The sequence below is a fragment of the Blennius ocellaris genome, assembly GCF_963422515.1.
Source record: "Blennius ocellaris genome assembly, chromosome: 3".
Taxonomy (NCBI): Eukaryota; Metazoa; Chordata; class Actinopteri; order Blenniiformes; family Blenniidae; genus Blennius; species Blennius ocellaris.
The window spans coordinates 33,524,481-33,546,009 of record NC_137652.1 but is presented as its reverse complement, the minus strand read 5'-3'; the positions used below and the strand labels follow the sequence as shown (position 1 = coordinate 33,546,009).

The window sequence follows — 21,529 nt, the reverse complement described above, 5'->3', positions numbered from 1 at the left end:
AGGTGTGTTGCAACTGGGAGAAACCTAAACCCTGCAGGACACTGGACCTCGAGGCCCAGAATTGAGGAAGCCTGACATACGCCCCGTCTCCACCGCACAAAAAGTACCGGCCTAGACGGGTCTAAACCGCTCCGGTTCGCGTGTCACCACAGGAATGCGGTCTAAACCGCTCCAGACCGCTCCAAAGGCGACTGCTTTCCCGCTCCCCTTCCGTTGGGGTACCAGGACCATGGAACGGGTCTGAGTTTGAGCTGCTATCTGCTGATTGGTCAGTGATTTACGACACGCCCTCAATATGTTAATGTGTCAGCTGGATGAATCCTCTGTCAGTGTGGTCAGCTGTGCTCTGGTTGTTTTTATTTTCATTTTCTTTTCTTTGCTGCTCAACTTTAGTGTTTGTGGTGAAACAGCGACTTGAGGCAGGGGGAGACCGGGGGAGGGACTTTGCATCACGTTGGAGCTTCCTGTTAGCAGCATAGCTCGCCGTGGCGTGGATGTGCGTCCAGGACACAGGAGTCTGGAGCTCTCGTCTCCGGTGCTGACCGCGCTCCGGCAGCTCCGCTTCCCAGAGGCAGTCAGCGTTCTGTTCAGCCATTCAGTGGCGCTTTATCGCGGGGACGGACCGCGGCAGCGAGGAAGAGGAGCTCGGAGCTCAGCGCCTCCGTGTTCCGGCGCTGAGCTGCCAGACCACGATCAGCGCCGGAGTGGAGCAGCGGCTCCTGTGTTTGAGCAGAAAGCTCAGACTCCCCTGTCTGTGCCTCAGACAACCGGGTGAACGCTCCGGCCACTTGCCCCACACCCGAGCCTCGAGTGCGGGGCAAGTGGCCGGAGCGTTCGCTCTCTCACAACAAACACGGAAGTTGCGGCTGCAGCTCTGCCGCTGTAAACAATAACAGTTAACTAAACAACAAGTGCAAAGTGGAGGATGTAAACAACAACAGAGGATTCATAAGATGTAGATCTTACGACTTTCTTTTCTGTTGTAATGTCACATATCTGCGGAGCTCTTAAGCCCCGCCCACTTTTTAAGCTCCCCTCTGCAGTGGAAACGGGTACTGGACTGAGCTCCGGCTTCGCTTTGCCGTACCGCGCCGCTCCGTCCCCGCACTTTTGTGCAGTGGAAGCGGGGCTTTACAGTATGTAGTTCTGCTGGTTCATTCAAACATTTACACACAATCATTGTTAGCCAGACTTTGTTTATGGATTGTTCTCTTTTTAAACCAATAGACTTGTGTTGAAGCATATTTTAAGGTGTAGCCTCTGTTTATTCTTCTATTGTGTCACCACCCGCCATGATATTGGGGTGGTAGTAAAGTGTAACTTTCTATTTGACATTAAATCACTATGTTTTGCAGAATTTTCAATCATTGTCATTTGTAAAAAGAAAAAAAAAACAACCAACATCCGTGTGTATTTTGGATAAGTTTCTGAACTGTAGCTGCATCTCAGCCCTACCAAGTCCCCCATATGATATTTTTATTTCTTATCATTATTTTGTAATCACTTTATTTTTCAAAAGCACCTGAATCCTATATATATTTATTGAAATTTTAAATATTTCCACTTGATTTAACCATTATTCAGATGCACCAGATGTGTTGAGCCAACCAGAGATATAAAATAATACCTGTTCAATATATAAATATAAATATATCATTTAAAGTGACTTAGACAGCTGCTTCAATTCAGAAGCACCAAACAGAAGCTTCAAAACATGCGTTTAAATAAAAAGAAAATAAGTCACTTTCAAATATTGTGATTAATTTGACCACAGCAGACACGTTAAGATCTTCAAATAGAATGAGGTCAATAACTGTTCAATTAGTTCTGGATATAAAAATGCTTCTGCTTCCAGACCTTCACTTACACCATTTTCACGAAAGAGACATCGTTCTGTCCATTTCTTTGTGATGAGTTCCAATGTTTCTGGAGAGATAGTTGTTGATGTCAGTGAATGTGACCAGTTAAGTCAAAACCAAGCTGCTTTTGGTTTTCTTCTGGTCAACAAAGTTGTACTAGTTCAGAAGCTGTGTTGAAACTCAGTCTTGCTGTTGATGCTCTCAACAACCAATCACAAAGCAGAGTGGTGCTAACAAGTCATTTTTCACGCTACCTGTTTCTATTACGCTAAAGTCAAAGCTCCCATCTACACCCTGAAGAATCTCTTTGTATTTTAACTAGACTGTTTTAGTTTCATTTGAAAAGGGCGGAAAAGTTCAATTATGGCCTCATTTCCATCTTCACAGTGCCAAAGTCATGTTAAAAAACAACATCATAAAGCCATCTATTATTATTGCCATTATCATATCTGAAGATTTAACCCCTATTTAATACATAAAGTAACCTCGTGAACTCATTGAGTGTCTTGAAGTAAAAGTTTGTTCTATTTTTGATCCAGGTTCATTGTGTTATACCCCAAACAGCTTTTTGTGTGACATCATAGCCAACAGTCATCATGAATGTGCCCACAGGCTGCATGTAGACTGGGAGTCCATCATGACCAGTTTAGGAGAAATGTTCTTTGTCAGAGTCAGGAGACGGTGGACGAGAACTCCCAGAAACAGAGCCTGAGGATTTCCTGGATTTGAGGAGTCGAAGCATCTCCCCCAGCTGACTTTCCAGAACGCTCATGCGAGAGTTCAGAGAGCTAATGTTGCCTTTTAATTCCTGTTTCAGATCGAGGAGTGAGGCTTGCATAATCTGCTCTGGTGTCGGAGAGAAGACGGTCTTTTCATGGGACTGGACTGGACTACTCTCCTGAGGTGTTCTTGCATCGTCAACGTTGTCTAAGCGAAGGTCACTCTTTGTGATGCCGCTGTCACAGGAGTCGGTTTTTTTGAGAGACATCTCAACGTGACACTTAGTTCTGTCAGGCAGTGTCTCCATGGATTCAGCCTTAGAGACTCTGCTCCACGACTCTGCTTTGACCACCGAGTCTTTGAACCGGCCCCAGCCTTTAGCTCTGGGAGCCTCTCCAGGTTTGTGGTGGGTCACATGACCATTTTGGCTGAGGGGAGCATGAAGCATAACTCGGCTGGAGGTGATGGATGGGATGGATGGAGAGGAGGAGGTGGCCGGCGCTGTCTGGCTTTCTGTTACCATGGAGATGTTGGTGGACTCCAGAATTTCTGGACGGCGAGGTGTATCCACGTGATTGACACCTTTCTCAAGGTCACCCCGCTCGACTGCGAGGCGAGCCTCCTTCTGCTGGCGGAAACGCTGGAAGAGTCGCCGGACTGGGTGGTCCGGAGGCAGGTTGAGTGGTGCTTCATTCTTTCTCCTCAGCATTTCCTCCTCCTCTCGTTTCACGTCACTGATCTTTCTGAAGATAATCTGTTGAGGAAGAAAATCTGCATCAGTTTTTCAAATAAGCCTGAAATAAAAAACGAGGCTTAACTCATACATCTGAAATTCATTTTAACAGCACGATTCACTTGAGAAAACAATTCAACAAATGTTGGAGCAAAGAATCTTTACAATGATGAAATAAATGCAAATGATGAATATGATCTCTCCACAATATGAGGGTTGCAGCATGTTTACCACTGGGCTTCTTTTCATCGTAACCAAAGGCACTATTTTTCATAGTCCATCAGCACGTGAAAGCTGCTCTGCTCACAGAACACACTGAGGCTGACACACACTGTCACTTCATGAATCTGGAACATTTGTACAAGAAAACATTTGGAGGACTTTATGATCATCCATTAATTTACAACATCCAATTTGTTTTTTGAATATTCAAAGATATTTCCATTAGTACAAAATTCTAAATCCTACTTAAAAACTTGATTCATAGAGACAGGGTGATAGAATAATATAGATAATATAAGGGCTAGGATGAGGGTTAGGATCCAACATTTGTGTAGTACAATAAAAACATTCTTACATTTTTCTTTAGTTAAAATGAACTGTGGTAGGACAACATGAAACATGACGTTAAAATGATTAAAACAAATAATTATTCAGGAAGTGTTCATGTTTTTGTACATAGCTCAAGATAATGAAATACTATATTTTTCAGAAAACAATTAATATAATAATACTTCACATGATACAATTTTATTTGGAGGCGCCTTTCAGGTCACTCAAGGTCACCTCAAAGAGAATAAGAGCAAAAAAGATCAAGACATAAATTAAATAGATCATAATCAATCAAAACATACAAAAACAAGTGAAGTGGACATATGTTTTAAACAATTGTTGTCTAAATTGAGTTTAGGAAGGACCTCAAGAAGGAAGGTTTGCAGGTGTGGAGGTCCTGCCGTCATCTGAGTCTTTTTAAATGTGGTGGCAGCAGCCAGACATCCATCACTTGAAGCTGGACTGTGCAGCCACAGCAGCATTTCTATCAGCAGCAACAAGAAGCACGAGGGAACCAAGGAAGTTCCACCAGTATCACTTCCTTCAAAGCACACAGAGCAGCAGACCCCAGTTCATGCTGCCACTGCTGCTGAGTGTGTGGTGACGAGGCCATTTAGAGGTTGAGCCTTAAAGGTAAAAGGTAAATGACCTTCAGTAGGTCATTTACCTTCACAAGCATCAATAATGCACCGCCAAGCAGAACAAGACACTGCAGCTCCCACACTGTGTTACAGCAGAGCAAGTGAGAGAGAGAGGGAGCAAAAGAAGGCAAGAGAGAGAGAGAGTGAGAGAGAGAGACATAGAGAGGGAGCAAAAGAAGGCAAGAGCGAGGGAGACAGAAGGGGAAAGAAAGAGAGAGAGAGAGAGAGAGGGAGAGAGAGGGAGAGAGAGAGAGAGAGGGAGAGAGACAGAGGAAGAGAGAGAGAAAGAAGGCAAGAGAGAGGGAGCGAGAAAGGGAAAGAAAGAGGAGAGAGAGAGAGAGAGAGAGAGGGAGAGAGACAGAGGAAGAGAGAGAGAAATAAGGCAAGAGAGAGGGAGAGAGAAGGGGAAAGAAAGAGGAGAGAGAGAGAGCGAGAGAGAGAGAGAGAGAGAGAGAAAGAGAGAGAGAGAGAGAGAGAGAGAGAGAAAGAGAGAGAGAGAGAGAGAGAAGAGAGAGAGAGAGAGAGAGAGAGAGAGAGAGAGAGAGAGAGAGAGAGAGACAGGGCGTGGGGTCTGATCTGCAGGTTTCCTCCTGTTAAGAGGTTTCTTGTTTCCAGCATCTCCTCCAGTTGGTTTTTCTCTATAAAAGTATGTTGTGATGACTGTGTTGTATTTACCGCTATATAAATAACATTGAAATGAAACTCATCCATTCATTCATCCATCCGCTCACCCATCCATTCATTCATCCATCCGCTCACCCATCCATTCATCCATCCATCCACTCACCCATCCATCCTTCCATCCATCCACTCACCCATCCATTCATCCATCCACTCACCATCCATCCATTCATCCATCCGCTCACCCATCCATTCATTCATCCATCCGCTCACCCATCCATTCATCCATCCATCCACTCACCCATTCATTCATCCCTCCATCCACTCACCCATCCATTCATCCATCCATCCACTCACCCATCCATTCATCCATCCATCCGCTCACCCATCCCCCCATCCCTCCATCCGCTCACCCATCCCCCCATCCCTCCATCCCGCTGATCCTGTTCAGGGTCACAGGGCGCTGGAGCCAATCCCAGAGTCCTGTGGGCCAGGGCAAGATGCTCTAGTCCATCACAGGACAAACACACAGAGACAGACAACCAAACACACCCACACACACACCCAGTGTCACCAATGGACCGTACATCATGACCTTGGACTGTGGGGGATCGGTCACCGGTCTCATCATTTCTCCTGCTTTACAGGAAACCTTACCTGTCTCCAGGTGTTCTGTCCCAGACCTGTTACATAAAGGGAACTAAAGGGTTAGGGTTAGGGTGTTGTCACTGCAACACAGGTTCATCAACCTTTATCAAACCTCCCTCTGCAGTGTGAAGAACCCTTAGAGAACACCCGGAGAACTAAGAATGAAGGCACTTCAGAAAACACAGGTAGATTATCTTCTCTGCAGCGTGGAGCCTTTAACCTGCTTATCTTAATCCCATGAATGTTTGAGATTCAGGGAGTGCAGGAAGCAGAACGGTGACTCACTGGTTCACAAGTACAACCCACAGAATATGTTCACACTGGCCTTGTCTGTCAGAACAGAGAGTCCTGACAGGAACCTGACTGAGAACTCACAGAAACTCCACAGGGACCTGGCACATTGGATGCTTTCACTCAATCTGTGTCCTCCATTGCAGGAGTCTCGCCCGGGTCAATATTTTATGTCAGAAAAAATCTAATCTGCTTTAACTTGGCGACAGTGTTGTGTGTGGTTGATGTGTTTTTGTTTGTATTAGAAGATTGGAGATGAATGTTTACATCTCATTTCTCTTATATGAAAGTTTAGGAATTCATGAAAAAAACTCCACAAAGATCCTAAGAGACAGAAATAAATAATGAAATCATAATGAATCTGGATGACTTCATCATCCATCTTTTCATGATGGCTTCACTGACTCACCCTCTTCCTCAGGTTATAGGTGAGCACCAGGTTTCTGGCAAAGTGGTTGGCGAAGTTGGAGTAAAACTCCAGGACTTTCTGCAGTGCGTCCCGTTTGATGACGTGGAGGTCGCAGTAGGTCAACGCTCGGACGTTAGCGCATGACTGAGCCAGCGTCATCTCCTTCCAGAACACGTCTCCAAACACATCACCTTTACCTACACACACACACACACACACACACACACACACACACACAGACACACACACACACAAAGACAGAGACATACCGCTGTACCGTTCCAAATATATTGTCCTTCACCGAGGTCATGTTTCTCTGCTTCATATCTGATCTCTGGGCTCGGGACATTAAAGCCGTGGTTCCACCAGGCAGTACGTAGCGGAGGGGGAGGGTACAGCAGAGCAAAGCGCACCCAGACTCAACTCTGTGGTGCGATCCCACCACACAAAGTACAGTTAAAATGTAGGCGGGACTGTGAACGACACGGGGACGTCAAGCGAAGAACACCGAAGCGGCCAGTAGGGGCAGGCTTGAACACTAGGGTTTACTAATGATGAAATAATGAAATATTGTGGATAAGTCCAGAGTGACCATCAGCAGACGGCAGCATCGTCGCTCCTCCTCACAGACCCGTTCCACTGTGCTAAGTACCTCAATGGAGGGATAGCGGTAAGTCGTAGCCGGTTGTCACGGCTTTTTTCCATACCATCCACAACTTTTCAGTCAGGCCACGAGAAAACCCGCCCCGCCCCGCCCCGCCTCATGACGTCCCGGCACAGAAAGTGCGGTGGAACGGTGGTTCTTTGCACTCACCAAGACAGCTCAGTCCTCACAGGATAAATCAGAAACCAAGTTTCTTTTAAAGAAAAAATACAGCTTTATCTGTCATAGTTAGACTTTGGATCACATCTTCTAAGAAGCCGGATTTGGCCCACTTCCTTTCTAAGCTTCAAGCAGCCGATCTGAGACGTCCAGACCTCGTTCACTGCAGTTCCTCCCTGAAATGGACTTGTCTGCTTCTCAACACCACAGAGATCCGAGGGGTCACAACGCTCATCATCTGGTCCCCTCCAGGCAGAGTTTAGATTCAGAAAGACTCACAGTGTGATATTTCAAATAATCGAAACTGGAGCTCATGGTCAAAAGAGAGTCAGATTTTGTATCTGGCTCTTATGTCATAAAAAGAGAATTTCACAGCCAATAAAAAAGTGGGTTTATAAAACATTATAACGTTTGCATTTTTATAAAAAAGAAATAGGAAAATATTTTATAGGAAAAAGTGTTTCTCAAATAATTTGGAGCAATTGAGCTGCTGAATGGAAACACCTGTGTTGATGTGAAACCAATAAATACTGAGTGAAGGGTCTGGCTTCACTGTTTATTGACAGCAATAATCCACAATCCATCCTATCCAGTTTGTGCTGGCTTCGTCTCCTGAAGCACAGCAACACATTAAACATTATCGTATTATAATGATTAACTCCAGTCAGAAATGTAATATACATATGGCTTTTACTACTGAGCTGAGATGTCAAGTGTGAAACGGCTCCAAACAGAAGTCCATCTGGCTGCTTGTCACAAGCTGTTAGGACATGCCGAATCTTGTCTGTGGTTCAGAGGCTCGAAACGTTCAGTCTCATCACTGAATTCATAGTTGTTTGCAAAGGGAGGCAGAGCCGAATCAAAGTGTTCAGTTTTTGACATTTTGTGATTATGAACCTTACATCATTTAAAACAGTACTTCTGAATAAACTGTGCTATTTCATGGACATGTCAGAAATGCTGGTTGCTTTGCTAGGATTTCTGTCTGCACTGCAGTGTTTCTGATTAATGGAGAGCTGCTAAAGAGGTGGTTGCTTGGGAGGGATGGCGTCCTCCGAGACGCCACCTCCGTCTATCCGTCAAGGAGTGTGGATAGTACCGCCAGACAACAGTGTCACGGTGGAGGAGGTTTTGTTAGCGGTAGGTGAGCAGGTAGGCCATGACAAGCTATCGTTTGCCTCCAGAATGAACAAAGTTGTCGTTGTGTTGGTGGAGGATGAGCCTCTGGTGCACAAACTGATAGAGTGGCGAGTTTCTAAGAGACATCTACATGCAGGTTTCCCCGCTGTCAGTGCCCTCCATCGGATCACTGTGTCCGGTGTTCCACCGTTCATAACCAAGGAGCTGCTGGAACAGCCACCGGCCGCCAGCTAAAGAACAGCCACCGGCGGCCGTGAACGATGCTGCAGGAGGAGAGTCCCACCAGGTCAGTGAAGCAAGGCAGGGTGTGTCTAACAGCCAGGCTCTAGCTGAAGATGAGGACATGGACTATGACACTGAGTCTGACACCATCTCTATTGCTGAGTCGTGTGGGAAGAACACAGATCTATACTCATTGGAAGAAATGAATCAGTTTCTGGATGAAACGTTCAAAAAATCAATTAAGGTAGGGGACTACTTTAGTGACACCGACAAATTCATCAGGTCCGTTGATTCACTGAAAAGGCTGGTAGGTTTCCACCTCCTCAATGAAAAAAAACAAATCACAATCCTGAGAAAAGCAGCAAGAGGTAAAAATGCTCGAAGGTCCAAAAGGTAAACTGACATGACCATGCATCCCACAGCGGTCTCCCTTTTCTACTGGCTGCTTCTTGTACTTCCTTGTCTGCTTCTTCTTTTCCCTATGAGGAGCCTTAAAATACGATCTCTTGACATCAATGGAGGGAGAGACAGACAGAAAAGGGCGGTAATATCAGAAGTTACTGCACAGAAAAGAGTAGATATTTTGTTTTTGCAAGAGACACAGTAACCCTGCAGATGAAGTAGATTGGATCTCATGGTGGGAGGGTCCATGCACCTTAAGTCATGGCACAAACTTCAGTGCAGCCGTGTTATTTAGCAAAGCTGTAAATGCTAAAGTTGTATCTTCAGCAGAAGTGGTTAAGGGACGGCTGCAAATAGTGAAAACAGAAATTGAGGGTTCTGTTTTTTGTTTCATAAATGTTTATGCACCTAATCAGGGGAGGGAGAGACTTACTTTCTTTTCACTGTTAAAAAACAAACGTATGAAGTACAGTCAGGAACAGCTGATCTTTGCTGGGGATTCTAGCTGCACTGTAGACTTCACAATAGACAGAATAGGTGAAGAACCTCATCCACTCTCATCTGATGGCCTCAAAAACATAATCACACATCTAGATTTGTTAGATACATGGAGGGTCAGACATCCACAGTCCAGACAGTACACATGGGTCAGGGTCAGCAATAACAGGGTGAGTGCAGCCAGACTAGACAAAAGTCTGAGCTCCAGGTTACTTCATAGCACCAGAACTCCAGTTTCCTTCACGGATCACCATTTGGCCGTCACAGACTTAGTAGTCTCTCCTGGTGAAAGAGTCAAATTATACTGGCTTTTCAACAACACACTTCTACAGGACAGTGTTTTCTGCAAAAGCTTTGGACTCTTTTGGGATCAATGGGAAATTAATAAATCAGATTTTAGCTCCTTGAAACTGTGGTGGGAGGTTGGTAAAACACAAATACGTGTGTTTTGCCAACAGTACACTTCCTGTTCTACTGCCAGGTCAAAGGCAGCAGTTCAGGAGCTGGAAACCAGCATTAGGAATATTGAGGAGCTGGAAACCAGCATTAGGAACATTGAGGAGCTGGAAACCAGCATTAGGAATACTGAGGAGCTGGAAACCAGCATTAGGAATATTGAGGAGCTGGAAACCAGCATTAGGAATACTGAGGAGCTGGAAACCAGCATTAGGAACATTGAGGAGCTGGAAACCAGCATTAGGAACATTGATGAGCTGGAAACCAGCATTAGGAATATTGAGGAGCTGGAAACCAGCATTAGGAACATTGAGGAGCTGGAAATCAGCATTAGGAACATTGAGGAGCTGGAAATCAGCATTAGGAACATTGAGGAGCTGGAAACCAGCATTAGGAACATTGAGGAGCTGGAAACCAGCATTAGGAACATTGAGGAGCTGGAAATCAGCATTAGGAACATTGAGGAGCTGGAAACCAGCATTAGGAACATTGAGGAGCTGCTACAGAGGAACTCTGACCAGCGACTGGCCAGCTGCTGCAGGAAAAGAGACCAGAACTGAGCTCTTTCCTGCAGGAGAGAGTAAAGGGTGCTCTGGTCAGGTCTCGCTTCCTGCAGCTGAAGGACATGGATGCCCCAAGCTCACTCTGCTTCAGCCTGGAGAGACCGGCAGCACGGAGGAAGCATATGGCCTGTCTGAAGCTTCCTGGAGGAAGAACCACAAGGTGTGCAGTGGAGATGAAGAACCATGCAGTGGACTTCTACGCTGACCTCTTCAGGGCAGAGCCGTGCAGCTGGGAGTGTCGCTGGGAGCGTCCACAGCTCAGCCTGGAGGAGAAAGCTGCTCTGGACGGGGACCTGATGTTGGAGGAGCTAACTGTCGCTGTCAGCCAGATGTCGTCAGGACGGGCACCGGGAATCGATGGCCTCACCACGGACGGGCACCGGGAATCGATGGCCTCTCCACGGACGGGCACCGGGACTCGATGGCCTCACCACGGAGGGGCACCGGGACTCGATGGCCTCACCACGGACGGGCACCGGGAATCGATGGCCTCACCACGGAGGGGCACCGGGAATCGATGGCCTCTCCACGGACGGGCACCGGGAATCGATGGCCTCTCCACGGACGGGCACCGGGAATCGATGGCCTCTCCACGGACGGGCACCGGGAATCGATGGCCTCTCCACGGATGGGCGCCGGGACTCGATGGCCTCACCACGGACGGGCACCGGGAATCGATGGCCTCTCCACGGACGGGCACCGGGAATCGATGGCCTCTCCACGGACGGGCACCGGGAATCAATGGCCTCTCCACGGACGGGCACCGGGAATCGATGGCCTCACCACGGAGTTCCTTCAACACTTCTGGGGAATCATTGGACCTGATTTACATAGCGTTCTCCTAGAATGCTACACATCAGGATCTCTTCCTGTGTCCTGTCAACGGGCAGTACTGTCCTTGCTGCCGAAGAAGGGAGACCTGGCCTTACTAAAGAACTGGAGGCCAGTGGCCCTTCTTTGTACAGACTACAAGCTGCTTTCCAGAGCCCTTTCCAACAGGCTCAGGGACTTCCTGGGAAATATTGTCCATTAAGACAGAAACTATTGTGTTCCATACAGGACAATTATGGACAACATTTTCCTCATGCCAGATGTCATTGATGTATGCAAGTTGCACAATGTAAACTGTGGTGTCTCATCCCTGGACCAGGAGAAAGCTTTCGACAGGGTCGATCACTCCAAATGGTTTTCTGCACTGAGGGCGTTTGGTTTTGGTGATGGGTTTGTGTCCTGGGTTGGTGTTTTGGACAGTGGTGCACAGTGCATGGTGAAGTTGGGAGTAGGGCTGAGTCGGCCAATCCCTGTACAGCGAGGGATTAGACAAGGTTGTCCTATTTCGGGACAGCTGTATAGCCTTGCCATCGAGCCCTAGCTGCACAGGCTGAGAGGTCTGATCAGTGGCCTCTCATTGCCTGATTCTGCTGAAACACATCATGCTCCTACTGTTTCCACCTACGCAGATGACCTGTGTGTATTTGTCTCCAGCCAGAGGGATGTTCAGAGGTTACAAGACACCTTCTCTCTTTATGAAAGGGCCACATCTGCAAGGTTAAACTGGGCAAAAAGTGACGCTTTGCTGATGGGACAGGGGAGGAGTCAGGCAGTGCCCAGTCTACCTGGAGGGCTTCAGTGGGGCAAGGAAGGCCTCACAGTGCTCGGGGTATTCTGAGGCACTGAGAGCTTTGAGTTTAAGAACTGGGAGGGAGTGAAGGAGAAAGTGAGCGCCCGGTTGTCCAAATGGAAATGGTTGCTGCCGCAGTTGTCGAATAGGGGAAGAGTTTTGGTAGCAAATCATTTGGTCGCCTCGACTCTTTGGCACAAGCTCATCACTGACACCACCAAGAGGTTTGGTAGAGGACATCCAGAGAGCCATCCTGGACTTCTTTTGGTCTGGCCATCACTGGGTTCGGGCCACAGCACTTTACCTGCCAGTGGCTGAAGGAGGGCAGAGCCTCATTAACATCCAGGCAAAGATCGCTGCCTTCAGACTCACAACTGCACAAAAGCTGCTCTATGACTGTGGACCAAGCTGGTTCAACACAGCTCGGTTGCTGCTGAGGAGAGCTGGGTGGTTCGGATACTTTAAACAGCTTTTCCTCCTACAGCCAGAAGAAGTGGTTCTTTCTGGACTGACACCTTTCTACAGCTCTGTTCTGCAGGCATGGCAGATCCTCCATTTCCAACAAGCTTCACATGAGACCCAGGGCATGTGGCTGTTTGAAGAACCTCTGTTCTTCAACCAATTCATCAGAACTCAAGCACTGCAGTCTGCGAGCCTCCGAACCAGCCTCAGGCTGGCTGGCTGCACCAAACTGGGACATCTGTTGAAGACAACTGCAACCTCCCTGGACGACCTGAGAGCCGGCAGCGGGATCACCTCTCCCAGGCCGATCGACCGTGTGGTGGAGGAGGGCTGTGCTGCCTTGCCACACTCATTGAGAACGTTTGCAAGGAACCAGACCCTGGGGAACCAGTGGAGTGAGGACGGAGAATACAGTTTCCCCTCCCTGTCCATCACCCAGCTGTGGGGGGAGTGGCAGGAGGGGGGGGTCAGCTGCTCTCTTTCAAAATCCCGCAGCTGGAAATGTTTCGTGACACCGGAAAGAAAAGCATCTACCAAACCTGTGTTAAAGTCCTGAACCTGCGTTCGCTGGCGGGATGAAAGAGTCGAGGTGGACTGAGTTCTTTGGTCCAAGCTTTTCTCCGAAGGGCAGCTGGCGGTCCCTGGACACCTGCCTGGTGACAAACGGACCGCAGACCTCCAGTGGAGGGTTGTGATGGAGCCAGAGCTACAACCAGAGGCAGAGCGCACCTTGATCCAGAGCTGGGGGGGGGGGGGGGGGGGGGGGGGGGGGGGGCAGTGGACAGTGTGAAACCCTTGACCATTGATCTGTAAGCTGCTCTCGGCTCTCAGGCCTTTTTGACTTGTTAAAAATTAGTTTCAGGGTCTTGGTGAGTGTTTTTCTTTTCATTTGTTTGTGTTTGCTCCAAAATACAGCGCCAGGAAAAAGACTGTGCAAATACTGCTGAACTTTGTATGGGCTTCTGCTAAGCTAGCCATGTGGCTAGCAGGCAGGAAGCGGACTCAGGGATGTGGAAGTGTGGACTTGGTGGCGGTTTGAAAAGGTCTGCTTCAGGCCAGACTGAGGCTTTGTAATGACCAACAAGGGGCTTCAGTAGTCACTCTGGGGCTGTTGGGAGGTTTGGGGTTCTGTGGGGAAGGTGGAGGACTGATTGTTCAGTTTGGATTTTTGTTTAGTCGAGTACATCTTTAGAAGCTATTGATGTTGTTGTTTTCTTTTGTTTTTGTATTTGTGTTTGTTTGTTTTTGTTAGCTGAGTGATGATGTGACAGTGATCTGTTTCTCTTTGAAATGGACAAATAAAGGGACTTTGGAAACCAAACCTCTCCTCCTCTCCTCTCCTCTCCTCTCCTCTCCTCTCCTCTCCTCTCCTCTCCTCTCACTCGCCTCTCCTCCCTCTCTCTCCTCTCCTCTCCTCTCCTCTCCTCTCCTCTCTCTCTTCTCTTCTCTTCTCTTCTCTTCTCTTCTCTTCTCTTCTCTTCTCTTCTCTTCTCTTCTCTTCTCTTCTCTTCTCTTCTCTTCTCTTCTCTTCTCTCTCTTCTCTTCTCTTCTCTTCTCTTCTCTTCTCCTCTCCTCTCCTCTCCTCTCCTCTCCTCTCCTCTCCTCTCCTCTACTCTCCTCTCCTCTCCTCTTTTCTCCTCCTCCTCTCCTCTCCTCACCTCTCCTCTCCTCTTTTCTCCTCTCCTCTCCTCTCCTCTCCTCTCCTCTCCTCTTTTCTCCTCTCCTCTCCTCTCCTCTCCTCTCCTCTCCTCTCCTCCTCACTCTCCTCTCCTCTCCTCTCCTCTCCTCTCCTCCACCTCTGACTCTGGTTTCTACAAAGGTTCTTCCTGTTAGAGAGAGTTTTTCTTTCCACGGTTGCAAATAAACCTGCTGCTCATGTGGATCCATTGGGCTTTTCTATTTTCTCTGTTAAAAGCACTGAGGAATGACTGAGTTGTATTTGGTGCTATATAAATAAAGTTGAATTAAATATAATTGAATTAAAAGCTGAATCAAGTGAGATGATCACAATGGTCACTTCATATGACTCACCTAGAATTGCCACCACCTCATCATCCTGAATGACCTCCAGTGAGCCCGACACCACGAAGCAGAGGCTGTCCACGCTCTCTCCGGCATGGTAGATTAGGTCTCCTGGCGCGCTGTGGAGGGTCTGGAACTCCATGGCAAGGGCCCGCAGGCAGCCATCGCTGGCCAGACGAAATGCCGGGTGCTCCTTGAACACCTTCCTGTTGAGGTGGACGCATATGTCCGCACGCATGTCCTTTGGGACATATCTGGAGAACCTGTATGAAACATAAGGCTCAAAGTTCATCACACACACACACACACACACACACACACACACACACACACACACACACACACACACACACACACACCACACACACACACACACACACACACGCACACACACACACGCACGCACACACACAGAGTCTGGGGGGTGTTCCAGGTAGGAGGTTCAACAAAGTCCCAGTCTCTCCCTGATTTCAGCTGCCCTGAATTAATTCAATCAACTCTAAGCATGTAAACTTCAGGCATCATCAGTGAAGCCCTGAGATCACGAGTCGCTATGGCAAGAGATATTTTGCTGTAAAAGTCCCAGTGCTGCAGCAGAGAGACGACTGGGAGAAAACTGCTGCATGAATCAATGCATATGTTTCAAAGCATTACTCCATTGACTTAACATTTAACTTAAGATCGCTGCATACCGACAGAAATAATAAATAAGGTCAAATCGGAATATAATTTAGGAGCTATCCAACAGGAGGAAGGCGACTTGGAAGCAGCTAAAAATGAAATATCTATCTATCTATCTATCTATCTATCTATCTACTTTGTAGATCTATAGAGGGTTAGGCCTAAAGATATATATATAAACTTTACACCAGCCAAACTAAGAGCAAGCAGACGGTAAAAAAATGTAAAAATTAAAAACACACCGTGGTGGAGGCAGTGACCGACGAGACACGAGCCATATTCAGCTGTCTTGTCAAATGTACCACGTACGTTAGGAAACAAGTTCACCAAGTAACTTTAATATCATACAAACTGAAATAGAGGTGAACTGAAGCAAACCTGAGGAGGACTGAAGACAACAGTCACTCTCTGTGTCTGAGCTGCTGCAGTGACGTGTAAGAGGGGCGGGGTCTGTGTGTGACTGGCCAATCAGAGAGGGGCGGGGTCTGTGTGTGACTGGCCAATCAGAGAGGGGCGGGGTCTGTGTGTGACTGGCCAATCAGAGAGGGGCGGGGTCTGTGTGTGACTGGCCAATCAGAGAGCTGAAGACAGTCAGTGACCAAATGAGGATTTTTGGTGTCATCCCAGATAGATGATTCCCAGTTAGACTACAGTGTTTCCCCCCCAGACAGACAATTCCCAGATAGGAGATTTAGTTAAAAATCGCATTGGGGAAGTAAAAAGAAAAGTAGCGAGGTAAGAAAAAAACAAAAAATAAATAGCCATCAATCAGACCAAAAACATTTAGACAACTTATTTGTAATGTTTCAGTGACCTAGGATAAATAAAAATTTAGTTTATACAAAAAAAGAAAGTTTAAAATTGCAGCAGCGTCGAAAAAAAAAATAAACAGCCATCGGCTGTCGGACTAAAAACCTTTAGACAACTTATTACCATATGTGAATTATTTGTCATATTTCAGTGACCTAGGATAAATACAAATGTATTTTTTACACCCCCACAAAAAAACGTTTAAAATCGCAGCGGTGTTGGGAAAAAAAATTAACAGCCGTCAGCTGTCGATTACAAACCTTTCAACAACTTATTACCATAAGTGAATTATTTGTAATATTTCAGTTACCTAGGATAAATAAGAATGTATTTTTTACATAAAAAAAGAAAGTTTAAAATCGCAGCAGTGTAGGAATGAATGAATGAATGAATGAACAAAGCTGTCGTTGGGCTTGAATGAATCCGGATCCGGACCGCGTGATGCTTCTGCTCGGACCCATGACGATAAAGACGATAAAGACGATAAATTCACGAGAATAGATCATTTCCATGCAGCATTTTTCCGCCGGTCGCAGCAATATATTGCGGGCGCTGCTACTCCAGTTATTACGACAATAGCTGCACTCAGTTGAGCCAATGAAATGGATTGTTTACCCTGCGGCCAGGCAGCAGAGCAGAGAGGAGACCGTCGCGACAGCATGGCTGCTCCAAAACAAGGAAGGTCGATGTGGAGAACCGGAGTTTGAAGGACGAATGGACGGAGAAATGTATGTTCATTCTTCCGGCAAGCAGCTCAAAACCAGTGTGCCTCATATGCTCCGAAACTGTGGCGCTAATTAAAAGTGGCAACGTGAATCGCCACTACGAAACGAAGCACAGCGCTTTTGAGCAAAGTTTCCCCTGAAGTCCGAGCTGAGGGCAAAATAACGGAGTGCAAGCCCAGGATGACAGGTCCACCCGACTACATTAACAGCCCAGCTACGTGCAAACGAACGTTCTCTGAAGGGATCGTGGGTTTTAGGGCAGCATAACAAAACTTTCAGTGACGGGACAGTTGTGAAGGAGTGCTGAAAAGCTGTTGCTGAGACATTATTTGAGGGAAAACAAAAAGAAGACGTGTGAAAAAATCAAACAAATCCCGATGTCAGCCTCAACAGCAACCAGAAAGTCAGAAATATTAGCAGACGATGTACTGGCACAGCTGGATGCAGCTGTTCAGAGTGCACCATGCATCTCTGGCCATTGATGAGTCTGCAGATGTGACTGGTAACACCCAGCTTTTGGTGTATGTGAGATAAGAAGGAGCTCTGTGAGGACCTGCTGGGTGTCACCCCACTTGAAACACGCACAAGGAGAGGACATATATGCAGCAATCAAAGACATGCTGGAAAAGAGAGGCATAGATCTGAAGCTATAAGACACAAGCTGGACCTTGGTTCGGACCTTTTACTTGGAGGAAATTTTAATAACTGGACCTCTGTGACTTTTAATTGAATACACCTGCTATAAACTATATACATTATTTAAATGTTTATTTAAATACTGAGCACAGATATTGACGAGTTTAACTCGTATTTTGCTCGTACTCGTCAAAAATGCTTTATCCGGCTCATTCCTAGTATCTGTGCTGGCGCTGAGGAAAATCCTCATTTGGTCACAGACTGTCTTCAGCTCTCTGATTGGCCAGTCACACACAGACCCCGCCCCTCTCTGATTGGCCAGTCACACACAGACCCCGCCCCTCTCTGATTGGCCAGTCACACACAGACCCCGCCCCTCTCTGATTGGCCAGTCACACACAGACCCCGCCCCTCTCTGATTGGCCAGTCACACACAGACCCCGCCCCTCTCTGATTGGCCAGTCACACACAGACCCCGCCCCTCTCTGATTGGCCAGTCACACACAGACCCCGCCCCTCTCTGATTGGCCAGTCACACACAGACCCCGCCCCTCTGACACGTCACTGCAGCAGCTCAGACACAGAGAGTGACTGTTGTTGTCTTCAGTCCTCCTCAGGTTTGCTTCAGTTCACCTCTATTTCAGTTTGTATGATATTAAAGTGACTTGGTGAACTTGTTTCCTAACGTACGTGCTTGTTCTGAGTGGCTGGTGGTGTAAAGTCAGTTGAAAACGTACTGAACGTGGTGCTTTAAAGAAGAATACCGTGAACAAGGCTGACATGTTCTTTCCTGTTTGTCACCACTGGATGTTTACATGAATCACCAGGTTCACACATCATTAAATAATAAACAGTCTTTCAGACCACTGACACACAGACACACATAGAGCTGAACACACAGAGTAGCTATATTAATATGTTTATTGCATGTGGCTGTTCATAAAAATAAATATAGGCCTAGGCCCAGGGCCTTCCGGGTTGGTCCCTAATAATAATAATAATATTAATAACAATAATGATATTGTCATCTCTATGTCATCTCTTTGTTCGATATTCTTTAATATAGTTATTGCATTCCTTATTTCTTCTGAAATGCAGCCCAGTGAAGATGTTGACTGAAAACAACAGATTCACTTTCCAAAGAGACTTTGTTCAGACTTGTTTTAGACTGTTCTAGATTTCTTCTAGACCAGTGGTCTAGTACAATTGTAACAGAGGAAATCTGCAGCGCTCGCAGTACCACCATTTTGGTTGTACTGTACTGGAACCTGAACATACAGTAGTGGAGGCTATTAGCTATAGATTTGTTACTTAGATATAATTGTATATTTGAAATATGAATTCCATGTGTTTTATATATTATTAATATAAGTTTTGAACAATTTCAATCATTTTAGACTGTTCTAGATATGTTCTCGCCTGCTTTAAACATCACACCTTGCTGGAGAATGAACACATTTGAAAAGCCAAATCTGAATAAAGAATGTTTAAAATAATTTGCTACTACTATTTGTCCTCTCTGCCTGTTCCTCCTCCTTCCGAGCTTGGAGCAGGCCTTGGTGGGAGCAGCAGCGTGTGGTGCAGACCACCAGCTCGCTCTGTGGGCGCCTTGCCTGCCCTCCAGTTCAAATGCTCCACCCCCTTACAACTACATCTAGCAGGGCACCATGTGACGAGCCTCATGGCGGGGAGCAGTCCCCGTTCAGTGTGGCTCCCTTCCTCACTCCTGCTGGCTTCACTGCTCCTTCTGTTCCCTCCTCACCAACAGAGGAGGTGGTCATAATGCTCCTCTCTTTCTACTGTTACTAAATCACACTGACCCACAGCCAACAAATCTAAAATTGTTTACAAAAAAGAAAAATCAGTTTAATGTTTTTTTTTGTCACATCAACAGCCAATTATGTCATGCTCTGACGCATGTGACTCATGTGTAATATGAGCGCAGCTTTGATAAAAATGGGTAACTTGCAACAACATTTCAACACACACAGAATGTAAAATCAGTAATAATGCTTTCCTTATGATTCAGATTTTATTTCAACCAGGCACTACTCAAGTTTAAAATCATGTACAATAGATGGTCTCACCACATTCCTTTCACTTTTTCAAAGTAACACGGAGCCCGGAGCATACACACATATATATTTTAATATGGACATATAAAGAAAGCTGTAAAATATGAATTGAAAGTGATGAAGGACTGAGCTGATACCTTGTCAGTGTCGATGCCTCTGGTCATTGACCAGGTGGACACTATGTAGTCCATCACACGCTCACTCAGGCCTTTGGGGACCTGGTAGAGTTTCAGGAAGTCGCGCACACTGTTCAGCATCTCGTGGTAACGGTTGGTGTTTGCATACATCTGCTGGAAGATGGTGGTGACGTTACCAAAGATGGTCGCGTAGAGAAGGGCTGCAAATAGCAGAGAATACACATCTTTAACCAACCACGCTCTTCCTCTTCACTAAAGCTGCCATGTGTCAAAAGATGATGACATATCACAGTTACCACAAAAATGCAAACACTCCCTAAATGTCAATGTGAATGTCTCGAAAAATCTGTGAACAAAGTTTTTTCAAACAAATAAACTCAACCAAACAAGATTGTCCATTGCTTTTTCAAGAATGTGATGAAATCTGGATCCTTGAGCAGTGATGTGTTCAGTCTCCATTGTCTCATAGTCCAGGTGGTAGTAGATTCCAGCAGCTCTCTCTGCTTTCTCCCTTTTCAATGTTTGTAGTGTATTTTACATACGACATGTATTTATTTTATGTAAAGTTTTTATGTGCTCTAAGACCTTTATGCAGTATCCTATAGATATGGACTAGCCATCCATCCATTATCTGCTGCTCCTCCGGGGTCGGGTAGCGGAGGCAGCAGTCTAACCAGGGATGCCCAGACTCCCCTCGCCCCAGACTCTTCCTCCAGCTCTTCCAGTGGCACCCCAAGGTGTTCCCAGGCCATAGAGAGACATAGTCCCTCCAGGTGTCCTGGGTCTGCCCTGAGGCCTCCTACCAGAGAGATATAGTCCCTCCAGGTGTCCTAGGTCTGTCCTGAGGCCTCCTACCAGAGGGACATAGTCCCTCCAGGTGTCCTAGGTCTGCCCTGAGGCCTCCTACCAGTGGGACATAGTCCCTCCAGGGTGTCCTAGGTCTGCCCTGAGGCCTCCTACCAGTGGGACATAGTCCCTCCAGGGTGTCCTAGGTCTGTCCTGAGGCCTCCTACCAGAGGGACATGGTCCCTCCAGGGTGTCCTAGGTCTGTCCTGAGGCCTCCTACCAGAGAGACATCGTCCCTCCAGGGTGTCCTAGGTCTGCCCTGAGGCCTCCTACCAGAGAGATATAGTCCCTCCAGGTGTCCTAGGTCTGTCCTGAGGCCTCCTACCAGAGGGACATAGTCCCTCCAGGGTGTCCTAGGTCTGCCCTGAGGCCTCCTACCAGAGGGACATGCCCAGAACACCTCCCTGGGGAGGCGTCCGTCCAAACAGATGGCCGAGCCACCTCAGCTGGCTCCTCTGGATGTGGAGGAGCAGCGGCTCTACTCTGAGTTCCTCCCTGGTGACTGAGCTCCTCCCCCTATCTCTAAGGGTGACGGAGCTCCTCCCCCTATCTCTAAGGGTGACGGAGCTCCTCCCCCTATCTCTAAGGGTGACTGAGCTCCTCACCCTATCTCTAAGGGTGACTGAGCTCCTCACCCTATCTCTAAGGGTGACTGAGCTCCTCACCCTATCTCTAAGGGTGACTGAGCTCCTCACTCTATCTCTAAGGGTGACTGAGCTCCTCACCCTATCTCTAAGGGTGACTGAGCTCCTCACCCTATCTCTAAGGGTGACTGAGCTCCTCACCCTATCTCTAAGGGTGACTGAGCTCCTCACTCTATCTCTAAGGGTGACTGAGCTCCTCACCCTATCTCTAAGGGTGACTGAGCTCCTCACCCTATCTCTAAGGGTGACTGAGCTCCTCACCCTATCTCTAAGGGTGACTGAGCTCCTCAAC

The 21,529-nt window shown here is 47.0% G+C and overlaps 1 protein-coding gene across 1 annotated transcript in view; it reads right to left on the bottom strand.

Annotated features, from left to right (window-relative positions):
* Positions 1-2,505: 2,505 nt before the first annotated feature.
* LOC308149344 (voltage-gated delayed rectifier potassium channel KCNH1-like) overlaps positions 2,506-21,529 on the bottom strand; it is a gene marked incomplete at both ends in the record, with an annotated part of 115,129 nt that continues 96,105 nt past the window's right edge. The window contains 5 exon segments of the mRNA XM_080521049.1: positions 2,506-3,333; positions 6,475-6,671; positions 14,693-14,930; positions 14,932-14,946; positions 19,748-19,947. Of these exon segments, the coding sequence (XP_080377175.1) occupies positions 2,506-3,333; positions 6,475-6,671; positions 14,693-14,930; positions 14,932-14,946; positions 19,748-19,947 (1,478 nt within the window).